This window comes from Dendropsophus ebraccatus, chromosome 7, assembly GCF_027789765.1.
Source record: "Dendropsophus ebraccatus isolate aDenEbr1 chromosome 7, aDenEbr1.pat, whole genome shotgun sequence".
In the NCBI taxonomy this organism is placed as follows: Eukaryota; Metazoa; Chordata; class Amphibia; order Anura; family Hylidae; genus Dendropsophus; species Dendropsophus ebraccatus.
This window is the reverse complement of record NC_091460.1, coordinates 66,104,940-66,126,440: the sequence shown is the minus strand read 5'-3', so window position 1 is coordinate 66,126,440 and position 21,501 is coordinate 66,104,940. Positions and strand designations below refer to the sequence as shown.

General features: G+C 40.3%; 1 protein-coding gene across 5 annotated transcripts in view; it reads left to right on the top strand.

The window, feature by feature from the left end:
* Positions 1-21,501, top strand: part of MTUS1 (microtubule associated scaffold protein 1) — a 161,187-nt gene that overhangs the window by 47,949 nt on the left and 91,737 nt on the right. For all 5 annotated transcript variants that reach the window (XM_069977677.1, XM_069977679.1, XM_069977678.1 and 2 more), the window contains exon 3: positions 13,776-13,983. In XM_069977677.1, coding sequence (XP_069833778.1) covers positions 13,776-13,983 — 208 coding nt within the window. The remainder of the gene's footprint in view (positions 1-13,775; positions 13,984-21,501) is intronic.

Genomic DNA, 21,501 nt, shown 5'->3' with positions numbered 1-21,501 from the left:
AGCGATTTTAAGTAACATATTTGTTAACAATGGTTTGAATTTTTTACAAGCCATCCGATACAATATAAGTTATACATGTTATATATCGTTGTAATCGTAACGACTTGAGGAACATGCATAGCAAGTCAGTTTTACCATAGGGCAAACTGTATAAATGCAAAACTCCCCAAAATCAAAACAAATTCCTTTTTTTTTTTCAATTTGACAGCGAAAATTATTTTTTTTCCCAGTTTCTGGTTATGTTATGGAAAAATAATGCCTATCATTGCAAAGTACAATTGGTTTCGCAAAAAATAAGGGCTCATGTGGGTCTCTAGGTGAAAAAATGCAAGCGCTATGGCTTTTTAAACATAAAGTTGAAAAAGCAAAGCTGCAAAAACGAAAAATTGGCTTTGACTTTAAGTGGTTAAAGGGGTAGTGCGGCGCTAAAAAATTATTTACAGAATAACACACATTACAAAGTTATAAAACTTTGTAATGTATGTTATGTCTGTGTATGGCCCCCGTCCCCTTCCCACCACCCCCACTCGTGTACCCGGAAGTGTGGTGCGCTATACATACCTGTCACGTGCCGACTCGTCTCCGATCTTCAGTCAGCGATTTCGTCTTTGGACGTCCCGGCCGAATCCCTCCGACCGTCCTGAGTGCCGGCTGCCCTCTGCCGCGTCATCGGCTGCTCAGCCGCGATTGGCTGAGCCAAACTGTGCTCACGGCTCTCAGCTGAGCATCTGATGACGCTGAAGAGGGCGGCCGGCACTCAGGACGGTCGGAGGGATTCGGCCCGGCCGTCCGAAGACTGCATCGCTGACTGAAGATCGGAGACGAGTCGGCACGTGACAGGTATGTATAGCGCACCACACTTCCGAGTACACGGGTGGGGGGTGGTGGGACACGGGGAAGGGGGCCATTTACAGACATAACATACATTACAAAGTTGTTTAACTTTGTAATGTGTGTTATTCTGTGAATAATTCTTTACCGCCTCACTACCCCTTTAAGGCCCTATTAAACAAAGCGATTATCATCCGTAATTTGGCCGATTAGCGGACGATAATCACTTAGTGTATTAAAAAAAAGGCAACAATCAGCTGACATTAACATTATCGTTGTCTGGTATAGCAACAACCTGCTGTCATCTCTACGCCTAATAAGAGCGGCGGCAGCAGACCGCCGCTATCTTCTATGTGCCCCTCCACAGCTCCCCGTGACCCCACCCTCCGCACTTACCTGCTCACTGGCGGCATGCGTAATAGCACTGGCGGCGAACGAGGAGCAAGCGAGCGCTGAACTGACAGGTCTGCACTCGCTTGCTCCAGAGATCACCCTGTGAAATAGGGGCTTTAGGCTTTCTTAGAACCCTCATGCCTCTCTACCTCTCCAAGTATCCCACTTAGAAGCAGTTGCACTGAAGCTTGTCTCCTTGTTGTTTTTAAGTCACCTCCTAGGGCTCATGGTTGGGGGCCCTGTACCTCTATAACCTAGCTGGGCTGTTGAAAGCATATCAAATTGGTGGAGGTCTGACTGTTGGCAGTCACGCCAGTCAGCTGCTTGTACAGGTCCTGCATTATCTTTATTGCCTATGCTGCTTTGTACTCATGTTTCCCAATGTATTCTGCAATCTTACACAGAGATAATCGGGTTTCCCTTATCTACTACATTTTCTATTATGGCGGTTGTCATTCTATATTTTGCATGCTTGAAAGCTGATGGCATTATTGATGACATTTGTATAATTTAGTGCTTTATTTGAGAAGGTGACAGTGACGTTTACAGTGGCTTTGGATACAATCCCTATCTTGCAGTTTATGTTCAGTCTCAGTAGATAAGTAGCAGTAAGCTGTAAGTAGTCATTGGCTATCCTGTGCTTATGTTTCTATCCCTCCAGGCAACAAGAATCACTTTCAGTGCAAGCACAAAGCCTTGCAGGTCAGAGGCTGATCCCTGCAGTGCGGGGTGGATAGGTTTGTTATGTAAATACTTGTTGGTGATAAATAGGAGCCAGTCTGTTATACATACCTCTTGTAGGTTGAGTAAAGGTTAAAGGGGTTGTCCACAACTTTAAAAACTTTATAAAACAATTCCTTACCTGTCTGATCACCTCATGAGTAATCGCAATAATGGAACTGTAATCCAACTTAAAGTTGCAAAATTGTTTTTATATATAAATCTTGTACTCAAAAAATGATACAAATAAAGTCTTTCACATAACAAACAAAAAGAAAAAAGAAAGTCACCACAGTGTAACGGACAAGCAGACGCTGGATGGTATTCGCACCATGCTCCGGTGCACAGCAGGTCTCAGTCCTTTCGAGGCTCTCACCCTCTGGGAAATGATGACGCAGAGACGTACGCTACGTTTCGAGGGAGGAGCCCTCTTTCTCAAGCGCTGATAGTAAGTGCTCCCACCACCATATTTATACTAAATACGTAATGAATAACATGTCACTAAAAAAACAAAAGATAACAAATATCATTACACTTACTAAAAACATGGCTATAGCTATGTGCATATACTCTTAATTTATGTACTTATATAATTTTAATTCTACTTAGCACTACTATAGCCAATTCCTACGTCATTTAAGTAGATGAAATATACTCTCAACGCTCTGAAATACATATACAGCGCTCAGCTAACCTAACCTTCATTGTCTACAAGAATACAGAGAAGTTACACATTTCGTTCAGTCCTTTGGGGGCCACACAATCTAATGTATATATCCAATATGTTTCTTTTTGGAGTAGCTTTTTTCTCATATCAGCTTTACCTCCCAATGTTATTTCCTCCAAAATGACCCATTTAAGGTCAAATACTTTGTGTCTATGTTCGTGGAAATGTCTCGCCACTGTTGTTTCACCAAAACTTTTATTTGTATCGCTTTCTATGTTCTGTTTTAATTTCTGTGTGTAGGTACGAATTGCTGACCTATGTTCATTAATTCTAATGCGCACCTCTCGTGACGTCTGGCCTACATAAACAAGCCCACATGGGCATTTCAACATATAGATCGCATTGCTGGTTCTGCATGTGAACATTCCCTTTAATATAATTTGATTCCCATTCTGTGGATGAGAAAGAGGGCTCCTCCCTCGAAACGTAGCGTACGTCTCTGCGTCATCATTTCCCAGAGGGTGAGAGCCTCGAAAGGACTGAGACCTGCTGTGCACCGGAGCATGGTGCGAATACCATCCAGCGTCTGCTTGTCCGTTACACTGTGGTGACTTTCTTTTTTCTTTTTGTTTGTTATGTGAAAGACTTTATTTGTATCATTTTTTGAGTACAAGATTTATATATAAAAACAATTTTGCAACTTTAAGTTGGATTACAGTTCCATTATTGCGATTACTCATGATGTGGATACCAAGTTGGCGGCTTGGTTTTTGATTGGAACATAGTCACACAGTGTATAAGCACCAGTATCTATTTTTCTATTATACTGTCTGATCACCTACCATTTTCATTGACATTTTGGTTTGTCCCTTCTGGTCACTACTTTATGGGGCACTTGTAGGGGGCAGTGTAATATTGCTAATTTTTTTTATTTTTAAGCCTGCCTGGGACCTTTTTTAAGACTTTTTTTTTTCTTTTGCCAAACAACCTCTTTAAATTTTAACTTTGTTCCAGCCCTCATCTTTTACCCCCCTGAATTATATTCTAAGGTGTTATTTCGTTAACTGAAGTGCAAGCAGTATGTGTTCAGTTAAAAAAATAAATAAAGCTCCCAACTACATTTGGGATATTAAGAGATGAGTGAACCTTGAGCATGCTCAAGTCCATCCGAACCCGATCGTTCGGCATTTGATTAGCGGTGGCTGCTGAAGTTGGATAAAGCCCTAAGGCTATGTGGAAATCATGGATATAGTAATTGGCTGTATCCATGTTTTCCAGACAACCTTAGAGCTTTATCCAAGTTCAGCAGCCCCCGCTAATCAACTCATTAGTTGGATTTTGAAGGGGGATAAGGGAGGTGGCATATACATTGTGGATCCTTTTTTTTTCCCATTATTGGGGTATATGAGTTCTTTACAATATGTTTTTAGTAGCCAGACAATCAATAGTTAACCATTCAACCAAAAGTCAATAGTTAACAACTTTTAATGTTGGAAACCTAGCCAATTTCATTGGCTTCCTTGCTTCTGGGATTTGTCTGACCCAGAGATAATAAATGGTTAAAATGTATGCTACACACATTTGGGATCCATGAGAGGGCTCCTTTATGTGCTATATAATGTAACAGTTCTAAGACTGAGACAGTGGCAAACAATATTTCGCACATTTACACAAGTGGATGGAGAATGATTAAAGAAATTCCTCTCAGGGATAGGATCTTTCTACCATAGAGTGCCTCTTAAATAAAAATGTTTCATTGTAACCAGTCAGTACTTATGTGATTGACTTTCAGAAATTGATTGATAGTTACTTTGGCTAACATCCATTTAGTATCTATGGTCAGCAGGAAAGCCTTACTTATCATACACTAGTAATGCAGGGCATAGAACAAAATCTATTTTGAAAGGGTCATGTTTGTTAAAGGTGGTTGGTAAACTTGTGCCAAGAGCCCTTATCAGGATGCAGTATACCATTGTATTAAAAAGAAAATCTGTCTGAAGTGGGCTTGAGGAGCGTTGCGACCAGGCCTTTTGGCCCCAAGGATTAACCGTCTACTACTGATCCTATGGCTTTGTCCATAATATATTAACCCCGTTACAGTTTCTAATGTTTAGCTATTCTTCATGAAATCAGTTAAGCTGCCCAATCGTGGTGTGTGAAATTCTTCTGCTCTGCACTTGGATAGACACTATGGAATGGGTGTAACTTTGGCATAGAAATTTGTCACTTAATTTACTATTCTAGGAGAAGATGAAGTGAGATCTTGCCTAGAGCAGTGATAACTTGTGGTCTCTGTTGCTGTTCCAGGAATGCTGTGTAGTATAAGAATCTTTTGTGTGATTATATAAATGCAATGTAGTAAATGAAAGGACGTTAAATGTGTTCTGCCGACCGTTTAAAGGAACCTATCACATTAATCATTTTGTCTGATCTGCCAGCATCACGATATAGAGCATGGGGAGCTGAGCATGTTGTTATATACATTTGCGGGAAAAGGTTTTGTAGAACTTGTACTTTATTCATTTAGTCAGCGGTCCTAGTAAGTGAATAATGACCTTTCCTCTGAGGGTGCATAAGGACAGCTGTCAATCACTGAGTAGGGTGACCCACTGGTTTTTACAGATAGTACATGACATATTACCTTTTTACTAGTAATCAAACGTGTACTTATCCCCAACCTATAGTACTAGTTTATCTTGGTAACTCCAAAGACAATGAATATAGTGGCAGGATGCATGCAGAACCTGACACTTTGTTCCAAAATAAGACTCTGATTACCTTTCTTAAAGCGACTCAGTACCTACAATCTGTTGCCCCTCCCCCCAACCGCTTGTACCATCAGATAGCTGCTTTTAATCCAAGATCTGTCCTGGTTTTTTTTCGGTAGGTGATGTTCCTAAAAAAAAAACAACTTTTCAACTTGCAGCCCTGTGTACAATTGGAGTGGCCTAGAGTGTCTATGCCCTAGGCTTACACCGCTTCTCCATCCCTCTTTCCCACCCTAAGCATTTCTCCTATTCCTCACCTGTCTGAACACTGCCAGGTGCCTTAGCGATCTCGCACATGTTCAGTGTTCAGACAGGTGATGAATAAGAGAAATCCTGCCTGGGGAATTCCTGGTGATGAAGAGGGTGGGTAGGAGATATGGAGAGGCATCGCAGGCCTAGGGCACAAACACTCCAGACCATGCCAATGTGACACAGGGCTGCAAGTTTAAAAGTAGTTTTTTAGGACAATAACAGCATCACCTGCCAAACGGACCCCAGGACAGTTCTTGGAATAAAAGCAGGGGGGGCTAGAGGGCTAGAGGATAAGTGTTATGATGGCCAGGGTGCTTTTTAATGAATGATATGGCCTCTTAGGAAAGCTCCACCATGATCAGCTTCAGAAGCAAGTTCAGAGTATGAGACACCTAATGCACAGGGATGAAGCACATAGTGATGTCGCTGTACAGTGATGGTGCTTAAAGTGGAGTTAAAGTACATTGATGTCATGGTACATGGATAATGCTCACAGTGATGTATACTGCATACATCATCACTAGATTAACCCTGCCTCTATTTTTTTCTCTCTATAGGGGAAGGTCATAGTAATGGTAAATCCTAGCATTATTTTGTTACCTTACATGTTAGGAGTAAACGTTTAAAGATTGCAGTACATAACAATGCTGGAGTTACTATTTTATCTTGGAAAAGAATATGAATATTTAAAGGAATGCTTCAGCATGTGCTATATTTAATTCCTATATGTGATTAATGGTAAAATGAGTGCACAGTAATGGCCCTACAGCGCTGCAGCACACATAGATCGAAGTTGATAGCAAATGTTACTCCCAGCATGCTATGTTGCTCTCGACCTTCTCTCTCGTTCCTGCTGATGACCGTCAAATTTCTTGCATTCTGTAGGTATTCACAACCTCAACTAAGTTCCATAAATTTTACTTTTTTAGTTGGTGACCACATAGAAGCACCTTGACTAATGGGTTTGCTGCCTGTAGTGTTACATATTCATTCAGCTTCTTCCAATAACCAATTATTCTACCTGGAGCCATTCCCTCTATTGGATTGTAGACTCCCTGCGTATTTTATTGGAAAGGTCAGAATTGGAGAGCAGAAAATAGAATTTTCTTCATCTAAAAGCTAGGGAGGTTTCATTTAACTGAATAGGAAAAGCCAGTTATAATCCCCTATGTGAAGAATTGGTTAAACAAACAATTACTTCTACATTCCTGTAGTATACTGCCAGACGTGATCAGCAACTTGTTTGCTCAAACTGCATAAATCTCTGGATTAACAAGTAAACCCATTATTCACTCGATAGCGTTTTCAGATTTTTGGTGTTTTGCTAATACACTTGTGTCATACTCCTCAGGAGGTTGGCCTGCAGGGGTAAGGTGTTTTGAGGACATGGAAGTTAAGGGCTAAACTGTAAGGGCCTAGTCTGAAACCATACTATATTATTATAGTATTACATTTTAAGCACTCACATAACTAGAAATGTAAGGAATTGGTTCATTATTCACAATGGTCAACATCTGGATGGAGTTTGTATGTTCTCTTTGTGTTTGCATGGGTTTCCAGTGGATACCTTGGTTTTGCCCCACACTCCAAAGCATAATGGTAGATTAAGGGCCCTATTACATTGGACAATTATCGTGCGAAAAATTGCTATATCGTTTGAATTCAAACGATAATCGTTCTGTGTAATTGCAGGCAATGATAGAAAAATCGTTCGTATGTCGATCGTTGATTTAGATATGAACCTAAAATTATCGTTTGGCGTTCGCTGATCATTCGCTGTAATTCCACGTTCATTCGCTCAAGTTCAGTGTAATTGCACATTGTCCATTGTTTTGCTGGAATTAGAAGGAATAAATGATCTTAGTAACAATCGTAATAACAATCGTAACTAACGACTATCGCTCTGTGTAATATAGTGAACAATTTCAGGTTAACAATTAACAATCCCGTTTGCTATCGTTAGTCGTTAAAAATCGCTCCTTGTAATAGTGCCCTAAGAAATCTATAGTATTAGTCCACTTGGGAACAATCTCTGTATAATACGAGGTATTAGTTAGGGCTATTTAAATGACTCCCAACACCTTTTTTTAGTGTCTTCCCCCAATGAGGGTGCCTTATCTGCTGCAGTTTATAGGGCAGGACATCAGTTGTGTTTATGGGGTCCCCACTGATCACAGCAAAATGAAAAGACTGTGAAGCCCACTGACGTCAGTTCTTCTACGTGTCAGACAAGTGTGGGAACATCTATGGGGCAAGCTACAAAATGCAAGTTAAAATGAACATTTCAACCTGTGTATAAATTTTCTCTCCAGGCTGGGGACCTTCACTTTACAGTAGTAGAAAAACTGCTTACTCTGTGCTGTTTATCGCTGTGTGACGTTACAGGCCTGAGGCTGCACTACTGTCAATAGTTGTTTAGTTGCATGTGTTGACATAAATGTGAATGAGGATTTGATTGTGTAGCATGACCCCTATAACACTACTGAAGGCAGACATCAGAACAGCCAGCGTTATCCTGAGTTCACCTCTAGAGTCCTCCAGATTTAAGCCTGTAATTTCAAGCTTTAATAACCCTGTATAGTACTAAGCTGTGTTATAAACCCTTTTCACTTTCTCATGAGGAATTTTAAGGGGCAGTTTTCCTATTCAAAATGGTGCCTATATAGTGCCTCTCTATTAACCGAGGCTGCTAGTTCAATTGTTCTTTGTTGTAGAAGTTCATGTGTATCTTAGATCGTCTTCCAAGAACGTGGTTAAACATCTATTATCTGAAAGAATTTGTGGTTTTTCCTTTTGGAAGGATAGTGAGCACAGAACAATCCTTTGACAAGGACACCGTTTATATCATTGACAGATGTGGGAGTGTTCCTGAATATCTTTGGGAGTATATGATGTTTATTTTCATTACTCATTGAAGTCACTAGATTACAATTTTGTAATCTGACCTGATTCCAACTACCGGAAGCAGTCAGTAAGCTAATATTAAGTAAAACCTAAGTCTATTTATAAAGATAGACTGCCTTTGTAATTTATCTTTTACTTTACCTAATCCTCTGGGTTGGGTGCCGCCATCTTGATGATGTCACTTGTGTTCCAACGCTGGAACGCAAGTGACATAATCAAGATGGCGGCACCTGGCCTTACTGCATCGGTGCAAAGGATTAGGTAAAGTATAGGATACAGACTGCAAAGGCAGTCTGTATCTTCATGAATAGATCAGAAAACAGTCACTCTAGATAATACACATGCAAAGGATCATGGGAACCTATTCAGCTGCTCTGCATGCCAGGAGTTTTCTGTCACGTGCCAACTCGTTTGGTAAGAGCCGGCGTAGTGTAGTTAAGGTGAATAATTTAAAAATGCGTCCACTAATTTTATTTGCTAATATTAATAAAAAAAGCCATAAAAATTAAATGGAGGAATAAAAAAAAAAAAAAAATTGTCCGTGATTTGGTTCTCTTTAAATGTGGCGTTTTACAGTTTTAAGAAGCACTGTTACCTTTAAACCCTAGACGACTCGTGACGTACAGTTAAGTCATGGATGTCTGTCACTAGACGACCCTGGACGTAAATTTACATCATGGGTCTCAAAGGAGATATGAAGAGCACTCCGGAGCGGAGCACGCTTCATAGCAGGTCGGGGGCGGCTGCAGTCAGCAGCTGGGTCCTCACAGTTAATGACAGGCTGCACCGATCGCGCTGCAGCCTGTCATTAAGCCCTTAAACGTAGCTTTTGCCCCCTTTATTTATTTATTTTTGTTATATTATATATAAATTAATAAAGTGATCAAAACGTCCGAGCTACACAAATATGTATTAATAAAAACTAGAGATCATGGCGCAAACAATGACACCACATACAGCCCTGTAGGTGAAAAACTAAAACCATAAGAGTCACAATAGAATCATTTTATTAATAATTAATTGCTAAAAAGGATTTCATAAAAAAAAATATAACTTTAGAAAATCTGTGTTGTGTTCAGACTGACCTATAAAAAAATATCATGTCGCTTTTACCTTTATAGTGCATTATGTAGACACAGGAATCCCCCAAAAGTTGCCATATTGCATTCTTTTTTTTCCTATTTCACCAATTTATATTTTCATAAATATTTTTGGGGTTCCATCATATTCATTCTGGTAGAATGAACGACGACATTACAAAGTACACATATTCGTGAAAAAAATAAGGCCTTACATAACCCTGTAGATAGAAAAATTAAACTGCAGGAGCTGTTAGAAGGGGAGGAGGAAAAAAATAACACCAAAAATGAAAATTGTCCCGCTCCACTGGGTCATTTTGGGCTTGGTTCTTAAAGGGTTAACACATAAAAAAAATAGGCTAGGGCATCCCTCAATATTGAGAGACGTCCCTGTTACATGGAATCTTTATCAGCTGAACAGGCTGACATTGCCCTTTTAGCAGGGCAAAGATCAGCCAAGAGATGAGCAAATACTAGTTTTTCGGCTGACCAGGCTGGCTGTTTTGATCAAATAAAAAAATCAAGTGAGTGATAAGAGTCAGAGGGCTGCATGACTGATCGTACCTTGACTTTCCCTCCTAGGTGGGGGGCATGTTTTGATGTCTGGAATATTCTATAAATTGGACATAAGGCCTCATCCATACCGTTTCTTTCTGTTCATGGATGAGGATTCTGATACACTGACAGAAAAGGACCCATTAATTTTAAAGTTGTCTACCACACATCAGTTTCTGACCACTAATCCATTCCGCAAAAAAAGAGGACCTGCCCTTATACAGTCCATTTTTGTGGAACAGAAGCTCCAATAGAAGTCATTGAGTTTGTTTTTAATAAATGAGCACCATTGCCTAGCAAGTCCTAGGCAGGCTCCACCCTGTGGCCTTTTATTAACCTCCGACCAGTTTCACTGTTGTCACGCTTATGGCATTACTGATCCTGTCGAAAAACTGGTGTGTTGATGAGGCCTCAATGTTTTACATGGGAATAACCATTTACAGGTGGATTTATACGCTTTAGGGTGCGTTCACACCTACAGGATCTGCAGAAGACCTGTGGCAGATTTGATGCTGTGTTCAGTTATTTCAATGAAATCTGCTGCAGAAAATCAGCTGCAGATCCTGTAGGTGTGAACGCACCATTAAAGTGTATGCGTTCCAACAATTAGCAACTTTCAACTTTTTTCAATCAGCCCAGAACTTACATAACCTGCTTAGTCACTGGTGGCAATAGACAACAATAGTAACTTTTTCATGGGCAAAAAAAGCTCTGCTTTTTCTTAATAAATTGTTGTGTGGTTTGTTTTTTGTTTTTTTTGCGAGATTAGATATTTTATTTTGTAAAATTGTGATAAAAATTCTGTCCCATTAATGCTGAACTTGATGTCTGGGAGATCAAATGAACAAGGTATACTGTCCTCTGACTACCATGGTGTGTTGCCTTTCTAGTTGGTGTAATATTAGCTTCTAAGATCTGTTATCAGCCACTTGACATTTTGACAGTGTACTCACGGCTCCTTCAGCTAAAGCACAGGCAGATGGAACAGCTCTGTATTGCTTTTTTTAGGACCAAAAAGTTCTCTTTATACCTTACCTACTTATTGAAATATTGTTGACTTCTTTGGTTACATTCTGTTTAAAAATCTATATATATAAAAGTTTTATTTCCTTTAGAATTTTTTTTTTTAAACCTTTTGAGTGATTTGTTTAACCCCTAGACGACCCAGGGCGTATAGTTACGCCATGGAAGTCTGTCCCCAGACGACCTAGGGCGTAACTGTACGCCCTGGGTGTTTCTCCCGCTATGAAGCGTGCTCCGGAGCGGAGCGCGCTTCATAGCAGGTGGGGACCGGCTGCAGTGAGCAGCCGGGACCTCACCGGTAATGACACGCTGACCGCGGCGTTTAAGAGTAAGTGATAGGGGGAGTCCCCTGTCACTTACCGATCGGGACCCCCGCAGTGTGACTGCGGGGGTCCCGATCGGTAAAACGGACTGCAGGAGGTCTCTCACCTGCCTCCATGCGGTCCGATCGGCGATCTGCTACTCTAAGCCTGCACAGGCAGGCTCAATGAGCAGATCGCCGATAACACTGATCAATGCTATGCCTATGGCATAGCATTCATCAGTGTAGAAATCAGACTAATGTATGTACAAGTCCCCCAAAGGGACTTCAAATGTGTAAAAAAAAAAAAGTTAAAAACACTAACACACAACCCCAAAACCCCTCCCCCAATAAAAGTTGAAATCACCCCCCTTTCCCATTATATAAATAAAACATATAAAAATAAATAAATAGATAAACATATAATATACCGTAGCGTGCGTAATTGTCCGATCTATTAAAATATAACAAGCGTCATTGCGAATGGTAAACGGCGTACACGGAGAGAGGGAAAAAAGTGCGCGGATTACCGATTTTATGTTACATTATATATATAAAAAAATTAATAAAAAGTGATCAAAACGTCCGATCTTCACACATATGGTATTAATAAAAACTAGAGATCATGGCGGAAAAAAAATAACACCCCATACAGCCCCGTAGGTGAAAAAATAAAAACGTTATAAGCGTCACAATAGTCCCATTTTATTTATAATTAATTGCCAAAAAAAAGGATTTCATTTAAAAAAAATATATAACATTAGAGAATCTGTGTAACCTGCATATGGTTGTGTTCAGACTGACCTATAGAATAATTGTATCATGTCGCTGTTACCATATAGTGCATTACGTAGACACAGGAACCCCCCAAACGTTACCATATTGCATTCTTTTTTGCGATTTCACCAATTTATATCTTCATAAATAATATATTTGGAATTACATCATACATGTTATGGTAAAATGAAAGACGCCATTACAAAGTACAACTATTCCTGTAACAAATAAGCCCTTACATGGCCTGTAGATAAAAAACTGAAAGTGCTGGAGCTCTTAGAAGGGGAGGAGGGAAAAACGGAAACACGAAGATCAAAATTTGCGCGGTCCACTGGGTCATTTTGGGCCTGGTCCTCAAAGGGTTAAAATAAGTGGGTTTGTCATATATAGCATAAACATGGTGTAAACCCAGACTAAAGGGCAAAATTCCATTCATTGTGAAATCCATCAGACCTCAATCTTTAACAGTAGCAGCGTTCTCCTGAGCGATCATGTATGATCGATTTATTCGCAGGCTCAGATGAAGTTAGTCCCATTGATTTCTTAATACCTGAGGCCTGTGCATGTCTATTTTTGGCTGTTATAATTTTGTATTGTATGGTGGAATTTCTGAAGTATACTATTATTGTAGCATGTAGTAGAGGCAGGGCACTATGTAGGCCATTGTATTGAGCAGTTTAAACAACATCATCTAGCGCTGTCATTTGGGCACCAAACTGTACATTGCCAAAAATTTAGAGACTGTATGGTTAATTGTGCATATAATATAATAATATTGTGCATGGAATAGGCAGCATTGCATTGATTTCAGTGCAGTGCGGAGTGTGCATGGAACAGGCGGTATTGCATTGATTTCAATGCAGTGCAGCCCAGGTTGAAAAGAAAGGACGCTGTTTTTATTGAAAGCAGCGCCCGTTCTTTAAAAAAAAAAAGTAAATATTGTAAACAAAGCCTAGTAATACTTTTAAACAATATTTTTGTTGCCACAATGTCAAGCAGACCTGCAATATGCCCTGTGTTGATAGATTTAGCTTTAATTTGTGCCTTTTAAACCAGGGAGGGGGAACCTTCGGCCCTCTAGCTGTTGCAAAACTACAATTCCCATCATGCCTGGACAGCTAAAGCTTCAGCTGCCCAGGCATGATGGGAATTGTAGTTTTGCAACAGCTGGAGGGCCAAAGGTTCCCCATTCCTGCTTTAAACCAACTCTAATGCATACATCCCATTATACTGTTGGTAACATACCCCAATATTCCAGAACAAAAAATATTTATAAGTCCAAACCATCTGAGAAACATTGTTATCCATAGGAAAACCCATTAATGTCTGATTGGTGTGGGTTCTACCTTTTGACCTCTATCTGAACTTGGTTAGGACACCACTGCAACCAGGTGGAGAAAGAACAAGGAGGCTGTTGCCATGTGATGAGTGATGCCATGGTAAATGAACACACATACACCCTCTTACAGAGTTGCCTTATAATCATTTTGAATTCTTCTTTACAGCCATTTCCTGCAAAGATAACCCCTCCAAGCAAGAACTTGCATAAGGAGCTGTTGTCCTGTCTGAAAAACACAACCTCTCAAGTCGCCACAGCCAAAGCAAGACTCCACTCCGCCGAACTGAGACGAGGAAGTCTAACGAAAACTGTGGTCACTGTGAGAGTGTCCTCTCCGCCTAGGGGAAACCAGCAGCTGGGTGTTCGGGGCCCTGGTAAGTTTTGTGTTTTGGCATCAGTCATAGGTGATTCACAATGGAATCTTAAGACATTACGGAGAATCACACCGGGCACAGTCTGTACTGTAGTCACAACCTATTAACTCTTGAACAGTCACTCTATTAAACACATTTCACACATTCATATCTGTAGGATACACCATCACTTTATGAACTTTTATAGCAGGAATGAAAACCCCTTTTAATAATGTTTTGCCCTATATGCATAATGAATCATTGGGACGGAGCATTCATGTCCTTGTTGGTATGTGTTGGATACATCGATAGCAGAACTTTGAACCCTCAGATGCCCCTTGGATGTGCCAGCATATATCAGAGGATTGTAAATGCAGACTTTATCTGCATTTGAATTAATTGCGTATTTTTATTTTACGTAATGATTTTTAATGTTTTCTTTACTTTAATTTTTGTGTTTGTGTATGGCATGGCCCTTAACTATCTTGATATGCTGCATGAACAGGCATGTAGGTGTCTATTGGAACAATGTTTTTCTATGGTAAATGATTTAAGTTGATCCAGGGAGAGGTGCCAGACAGAGATATCTTAGTTGTTGGAGTTTTGAAATCTTAGCAATGGGTGTTAGTGTTATGTAACCAGAAAAGTTAAGGCTTGTTCATATCTACAATAGTGTGAATCAGTGTGTGATCTGATTTCACAGGGCTTATTCTATGAAACCAAATAACTAAAGGCTGCATTCACATGTCCGTGTATTTTGTGGACCTACAGACTGTGAATGGCTGTCCTGGATTGTTAGGGCGGGTTCACACTACGGAATTCTCGCGGACAATGTCCACAGAATTCCGTCAGCTGTCCGCCCGCACATCTGGTCGCCTTTCCGCCGGCCCCATAGACACCATTCTATGGGCCGGCATATTCCACTATACGCTGTAAGAAGTGTCATGTCACTTCTTTCAGCGGATCGCGGAATATGCCGGCCCATAGAATGGTGTCTATGGGGCCGGCGGAAAGGCGCATGCCCGTGCGGGCGGACATCTTACGGAATTCTGCGGACATTTTCCGCGAGAATTCCTCAGTCTGAACCCGCCCTTATTCAGGGGAGGAAACTGTTTGGATCTCCACGGCACTGTCATTACAACATCATGCTGCACAGGGAAACAATTCAGGACAGCCATTCGCAGTTGGTAGGCCCACAAAATATACGGACGTGTGAATGCAGCCTAAGGTCTTATTCACACATCCTGTAATCTACGGATCTGTATTTCCATACTCAAATTAGTGCGTCAGTAGATTACAAGGACGCAGACCAATCCTGAAAAAAGGACATGTCCTATTGCAGACCCAGATTTTTTTTGTGGATTCTCTTTTGGCATCCGTATTTCCATAAAAAAAAAACCTTGTTGAAAGGTTGGTTTTAAAAAAAAAACTTATTTACAGAAATATGGATGCACTACAGATAACCAATCTGTAATTTTTAGCAGATTGTTCGGGTGGATAGCGGGAGGAATCTATGGACATGAAAAAAAAATACTGAACCTGTGCATGAGACCTATGGCTATGTTCACACTCAGTATTTTTTCAACCAAAAACAGGAGTGGCATTAAAAAACAGAAATTTAGTGGATGGCAAATAATGGCCATTCTTTCAAAACAGCATCTAAAATAACCGTAATTATTTGCCATCAAACGGTGACCATCCATTCAATTTCAACGGTATGTGAACATAGGCTTTCTGTGTTTTCAATCCACTCCGGGTTTTGGTTGAAAAATACTGACCAAAATACTGAGCAAAAATCCAGTGTAGCCTAAAAATGTAGGTATGGGACCGAAAAATGCAGTGTGTGATGTTAGCCTGTAGGTTTGGTTTTGAACTATAAAATACATTTCTATGGCACTAGGTAAACATTTTCCATCACTGACGCAGTCCACAAAAACATTGATTTTGGAACTGTGGTGGCTGCAGTCACAAGCTTTACTAATGGTGCTTTTAGACGGAATAATAATCGTTCGAATTTGTGCGATAACGATCTGATTCGAACGATAATCGTACGTGTAAACGCTGCGAACGATCAAGCGACGAGCGAGAAATCGTTCATTTTGATCTTTCAACATGTTTTTAAATTGTAGTTCGTCGTTCGCAAAAAATTCACACATCGTTCCTTCTAAACAGTCGTTCACCGATTTTAACCTATAAGTGAGATAGGCTTAAGCGATCGCAAAGTGATTTTTCCGTACGATGTATTGTTCCGTCTAAACGCTGATCATTACAAAAAAACACATCGTTCATTCAAAAGTGTTAATTATGCGATCAGGCAAATTATCGCTCCGTCTAAAAGCACCATAAAGGAGATTCGGGTTGGCCTCACACACAATGTATTCAGGAAAAACCGCACACTTTGGGGCTTGTCCCGGGTGCACACCTCTTAGTAAAATTGTTAAATCTAAGACTGCCATGTATCAGTCCCTGAGCTGGTATACATTTTTCGCATGACACATAGGTGCTTGCATGGCAAATCAGACACAAGAGGCCAAGCCCCTTCCGCAGCTTGCCACACATCATATCCACCATCTACATATCTTTTGTCAAATTACTTTTGTTCCATCCCCCCCCCCCCCTCCTACTTTTGACCCAGCCTTGATGTACTAAGGCAATTGTGCCACATCATACTGCGCAACATTAGGAACTGCCAGTCCCCGCACACTTACCCTTACTTCGATATATTTGCCACCTTTATAATATTTAACTTTGATCTGATTTCTACCAGTGAATGTTTTTCTATGATATCTCCAGCTTACGCTAACCGTTTTTAATGGGAGTTGAAGTTTAACATCAGTGATTAGAAACCTGTATTATACATTCTCTGATTGCATCTTGGCTTTCTAGATTTTCCCATGTGTTCTGCCAAATTCACTACATTGTTCTGTGACGGCAACTACTTAGCAAGTATTATATCAAACAATAAGATAACAGAATGCTAAAAGCTGGAACAATCTATTCAAATGTTGGTTTCTATACGAAGGCAAATGTCCCCATGATTGACAGTAATGACAGTAATGACAGTATGACGTCTTCAGGTCATTGTCGCTGCACATAGGACCTTAAATCACGAAATGAGCATAACAAAAATGACACATTACTTTACATTTGTTGTCTATATGGCCAATAGTAGTCAAAGGTGTAGCTTATGGACACCTTTGAAAAGCATTTTATTATTCATCTGTTTTGTATTTGCTATAGAGTTAAGTCCATGAAAAGCAGTGGGTGCAGTAGGGGTATGCTGTGCTATGTGTCAGCATACAGTTTTCCCGGCTTGCTAATCTATATCTAAAAATACATCCAGGATCAAATGTAAACACTCCCTAATATTGCAAGAAGTGTGTGAGGAGAGGAGGGGTTTGGAAATAGGGAGCCCAAACAGTCATACATAATAGAACTATATCAAAAGCAGTACAACTATCTAAGGAGTTGGGCCCCATGCACATCTCTGAATTAAAAAAAAAAGAAATCCGGAAAATAGGCTGTAAAGTAGGTCCTATTTCCATCTACAAATTGTCCAGAATTCTGGATGCACTGCTAGCTAGTCAGGCCAGTATCCAGATCTAAGCAAGTACCACCGGGTACTACTTCTGGCCAATTAACTGTATGTGCTGTGAATCAGGAGTGCATAAAGTTAAATGCAGCACTGTGTTTGACAGGGCAAGGAGCCATTGGCTCCATGCCCTGTCAATCATTCTTGTGGCTGAAAACAGCATTTTACTTCCAGCCACAAAAGGCTAATTTCTCCCCTCCAGTGACATCACTCGTGCGCTCACAGAGCAGGTACAGAGAGTAAGAAGCTGGAGAGTGCAGCTGTGCAGCAGGTAAGCATGACTTTTGAAGAAAAATTTCTATATATCTCAAATTTTTACGGTCAGGAAATACTGACTGTTTCCTAAAGCCTCCTGAAAGACTTCCTTGTCAGTTTTTATGGTCAAGAAACCATAAAATGATAAGGAAGCGTCCATGGGGCCTTAGACTAAGCTAGTAGCATGGTGGTGGTAGTTATGAAAAAAAACATATCTTTTTTTAAAGCTGATAACTTTTGCATTAAGGAAGCAAACAAATAACTTGCATATAAAGGAGTCCATAGTCTTTAAGCAACATTTTTCAAACACTTAAACATATAGTAAGTGTCGGTATAATACATTTTCATATGTAGGTATAGAGCATCCTTAAAACCAGGGTTTGTGTCCGGATATAGTGTGTGAATGTTTTACCTGCCTATGTTTGGCTGGCTTTAGCTAGTGTAAGACAGGGGTAATGATAGATGACTCCTGTCACATGGGTACAGGAAGAATGCATGATAATTCTGCATTCAGCAGTTTTTTGTTCCCGGGAGCGGCCTGTCTCTTGAAGATCAATGTCATAAGAGCGTTGATGACCTTGATCTTCATGAGCGGGATTAATGCACCTGCATACTGAGTGCTACAGGACTGCTGAGCCAAGAGTGCTGAATCCGGCCACCATAGTGAATTATTCATCGCTGGCACAGCTTCCTTATACAGTGTATTCTTCTCTGTTCAGTTTCCAGTTACAGAGTCAAATATCCAAAACAGGCTGAACATATACTGTACAATAGGATGAAATACTCAAAGTTTTATAGTACACAAAAATATCAAAGAGCTTGCCTAAGGAAATCTATTTTTGTTGCCCGAAATCTTTTCCTTCTTTTCCTGTATATTCAGTGTAAGTGGGATCTACGGTAATATTTTTTATGGTAAGCACTGTAATATTTAGAAGTAATATTTAGATTTTTTTTTTCAAATAACCATGTGCATTTCTTCCCACGACTTTGGTGTATGTCTGTTCTAGACCTCCTTCAGCATAGTGCTTGGTGGTCTGTATTTGACCATAGAGCTTTGGCATCATTGCAGGTGGCATCTGATGCTGGATAGTAACCTGAAGTTATTAAGAAAATATCAATTTTGTGTGTGATTGGATCAGCAGTGCAGGTTATATAAATACTGCCATCTAGTGACTACTCTCAGTAACTCCTGTATGTCGAAAACCTTTTAAATTTCTTAGGCACGCTGGTAAATTAAGTTGTGGTGTATCAAGCACCGAGAAAGCAAGAGCTTTTTAAAAATATATTAGTCAGATTGTAATGTTATATCTGTGAAAGATCTAAAGAATGGAAAGTAATTTTTTTTTTCTTCCATTTTTACTTACTGCTGAAATTCTTGTGTTTTCCATGGCTGCTCCTCTGTAAGTTTATCTGTCTGGTGTCTCCCCCCTTATCTTACTGTGGGAACAGCTAATGTATTTATTGTTTCTCTGATTCATTCAAGTATTGATTAGTGCTAGCAATTAAATTCCAGCAGCCAGCACCTCGATAAAACTTTCTTCTTTATTGTAGAAAGGTAATATAAAAGCTTCCATACAGGTAATGGGAACCCCCTTTGTAACCATATTAAAATGCAGGGTCATACATACAGACAAGAAATCTGTCAGGTCCTGCCTTTCTCCTACTTTTTAATATTGTTACAAAGGTGGTTCTGTTCCATGCTTGGATGTTTGAATACTTTTTTTTTTAAAACAATAAAGTGGCAAGTGTTATGGAAGTGCTGGCCGAGTTTTTTTTTTTTTTTTTTTGCTCATCAAGTGAAAGATGGTCATGTATTGTGCCCAGGTGAGCTGACTCTGATTTCATGCTTTCCCCTCCCCAGCCTATCCTAACCTTGTATCTTCTCCCTTTTCTCTGGCAGCCATCATGCCCAGACTCACATTAGAAAAAAGTATATTCGTAGTTGAGCACATGTTCATCTGATGAATTATGATTTCACAGATTCAGTCATCTACATTTTACTCAATTTTGGCTTTTAATGTTTCTTCACCAGCCACACATTGTCAATAAGAACCAGACGGATCATTGCATACCTCCCAAGTGTCCCTCTTTTGGAGGGACAGTCCCTCTGTCCCTCTTTGCCCCTTACATGTCCCCATTTTTGACCTAGGAATTAGATTTTCATTATGTTGCTCTAGAAATTCTATTCTATCATATGGTGCAAGCTGGATCCTAAACATTGTTATATTTAGATGAATCATGTGACATTATGTCCCCTGTCACATGCAGATCATATAGCCCCTGTCACACAAGCTGTTCATGTGGCCCCTTACACACATCTGTAGATGTTACGGATCCGATTTTGAGACATGATCCGTACCACAACAAAATGATTAAGCCATTGTTCGTCCATGTCCCCTACGTGACAGTGGGTCCCTGCAAATGCGGACAGTTACTGAAAACCATTCGCTATCATGTCTGCAATTGCAGACAGGGTTACTGATGTGTGAGTGGGACCTAAGGATGCAGTCACACATACAGGACCTGCTGCAGATATCAATGTAACTAAATGCATCAATCTGCAGCAGATCTTGTATCTGTGGATACATCCTTGAATTAAAAAGTATAGAAATGTCTGTAAACTTTTCCTATAGTGAACCACAAGTGTCCCTCCTTGGCTGGTATGTCATCGCCAAACTTTCTGGCGAAATTCGGAGTATATTTATTCCCCAAAACTTGCTTGTGAACTAGCAATCTTTCATCCTGCCATTACTCAAAAACTTCCTGTAGGCTCAATACTTTTTTGGCCCAGTAACGTGAACCTCCCACTATTGTCTCCACGTTTTTTTTGTTGTGTAAAGGCACTATTCCACGGAACGATTATCGTCCGTATTTGGCTGATATCAACCGCTACGGGCGATAATCGTCCCGTGGAATAGAGTGCAACGATCAGCTGACATCGTTCATGTCGGCTGATTGTTGCAGTCGCTTGTTTTTCAACATGTTGAAAAACAAGCGACTGATAAAGCAACGATTTGCTGCCGTTGCTCCGTTGAATAGGAGCATCGGCAGCAGACGCTGCTGTATCCTATGGGCTGCCCGGACGATCAGCGATTATCCGGCCAGCCTCCCCGCCGCCCCTCCCGCACTTACCCGCTCACTACAGCCGTGTTGAATAGCGTCGGCAGCGAGCAGGGAACGAGGAGCAAACGAACAAACACAACACTATATATTTTGCACCTGAATTTACTTCATATATAGATATACATGAATGCTTCCCTATTTAAACAGTAATTATATATTTTATTTTTTTAATTTCCAAGATATGGCTAGTCCACTGTACAAAACAGGCACTTTTTACCTTTTTGGGTCCCCTTTATGTCCTCATAGATTGTAAGCTCTTGTCGGCAGGACACGGCCTTGTGTTATCTGAAGTAATAATAAGCTTTGTTACTGTGCAATGCATATATTTTTGAATTGTGGGATGCAACAAATAGGAGTCAGACAGAGAAATAAAAGGTTTCTTCCTGCAACTATTTAAGGGGAATAAAGGTTCCCCAAAGAGGAACACACAGTTCACGCTGCATATTTGTCCAGTCAAAAACAGAATCTGCTATGACAGTCCTAAAAGCAACCAATAAATCGCATGTGAACAGAGCCTAAGCTTTGTTTGTCTAAAACCCATTTTGAACCTGATATCGGAGCTTTGTAAA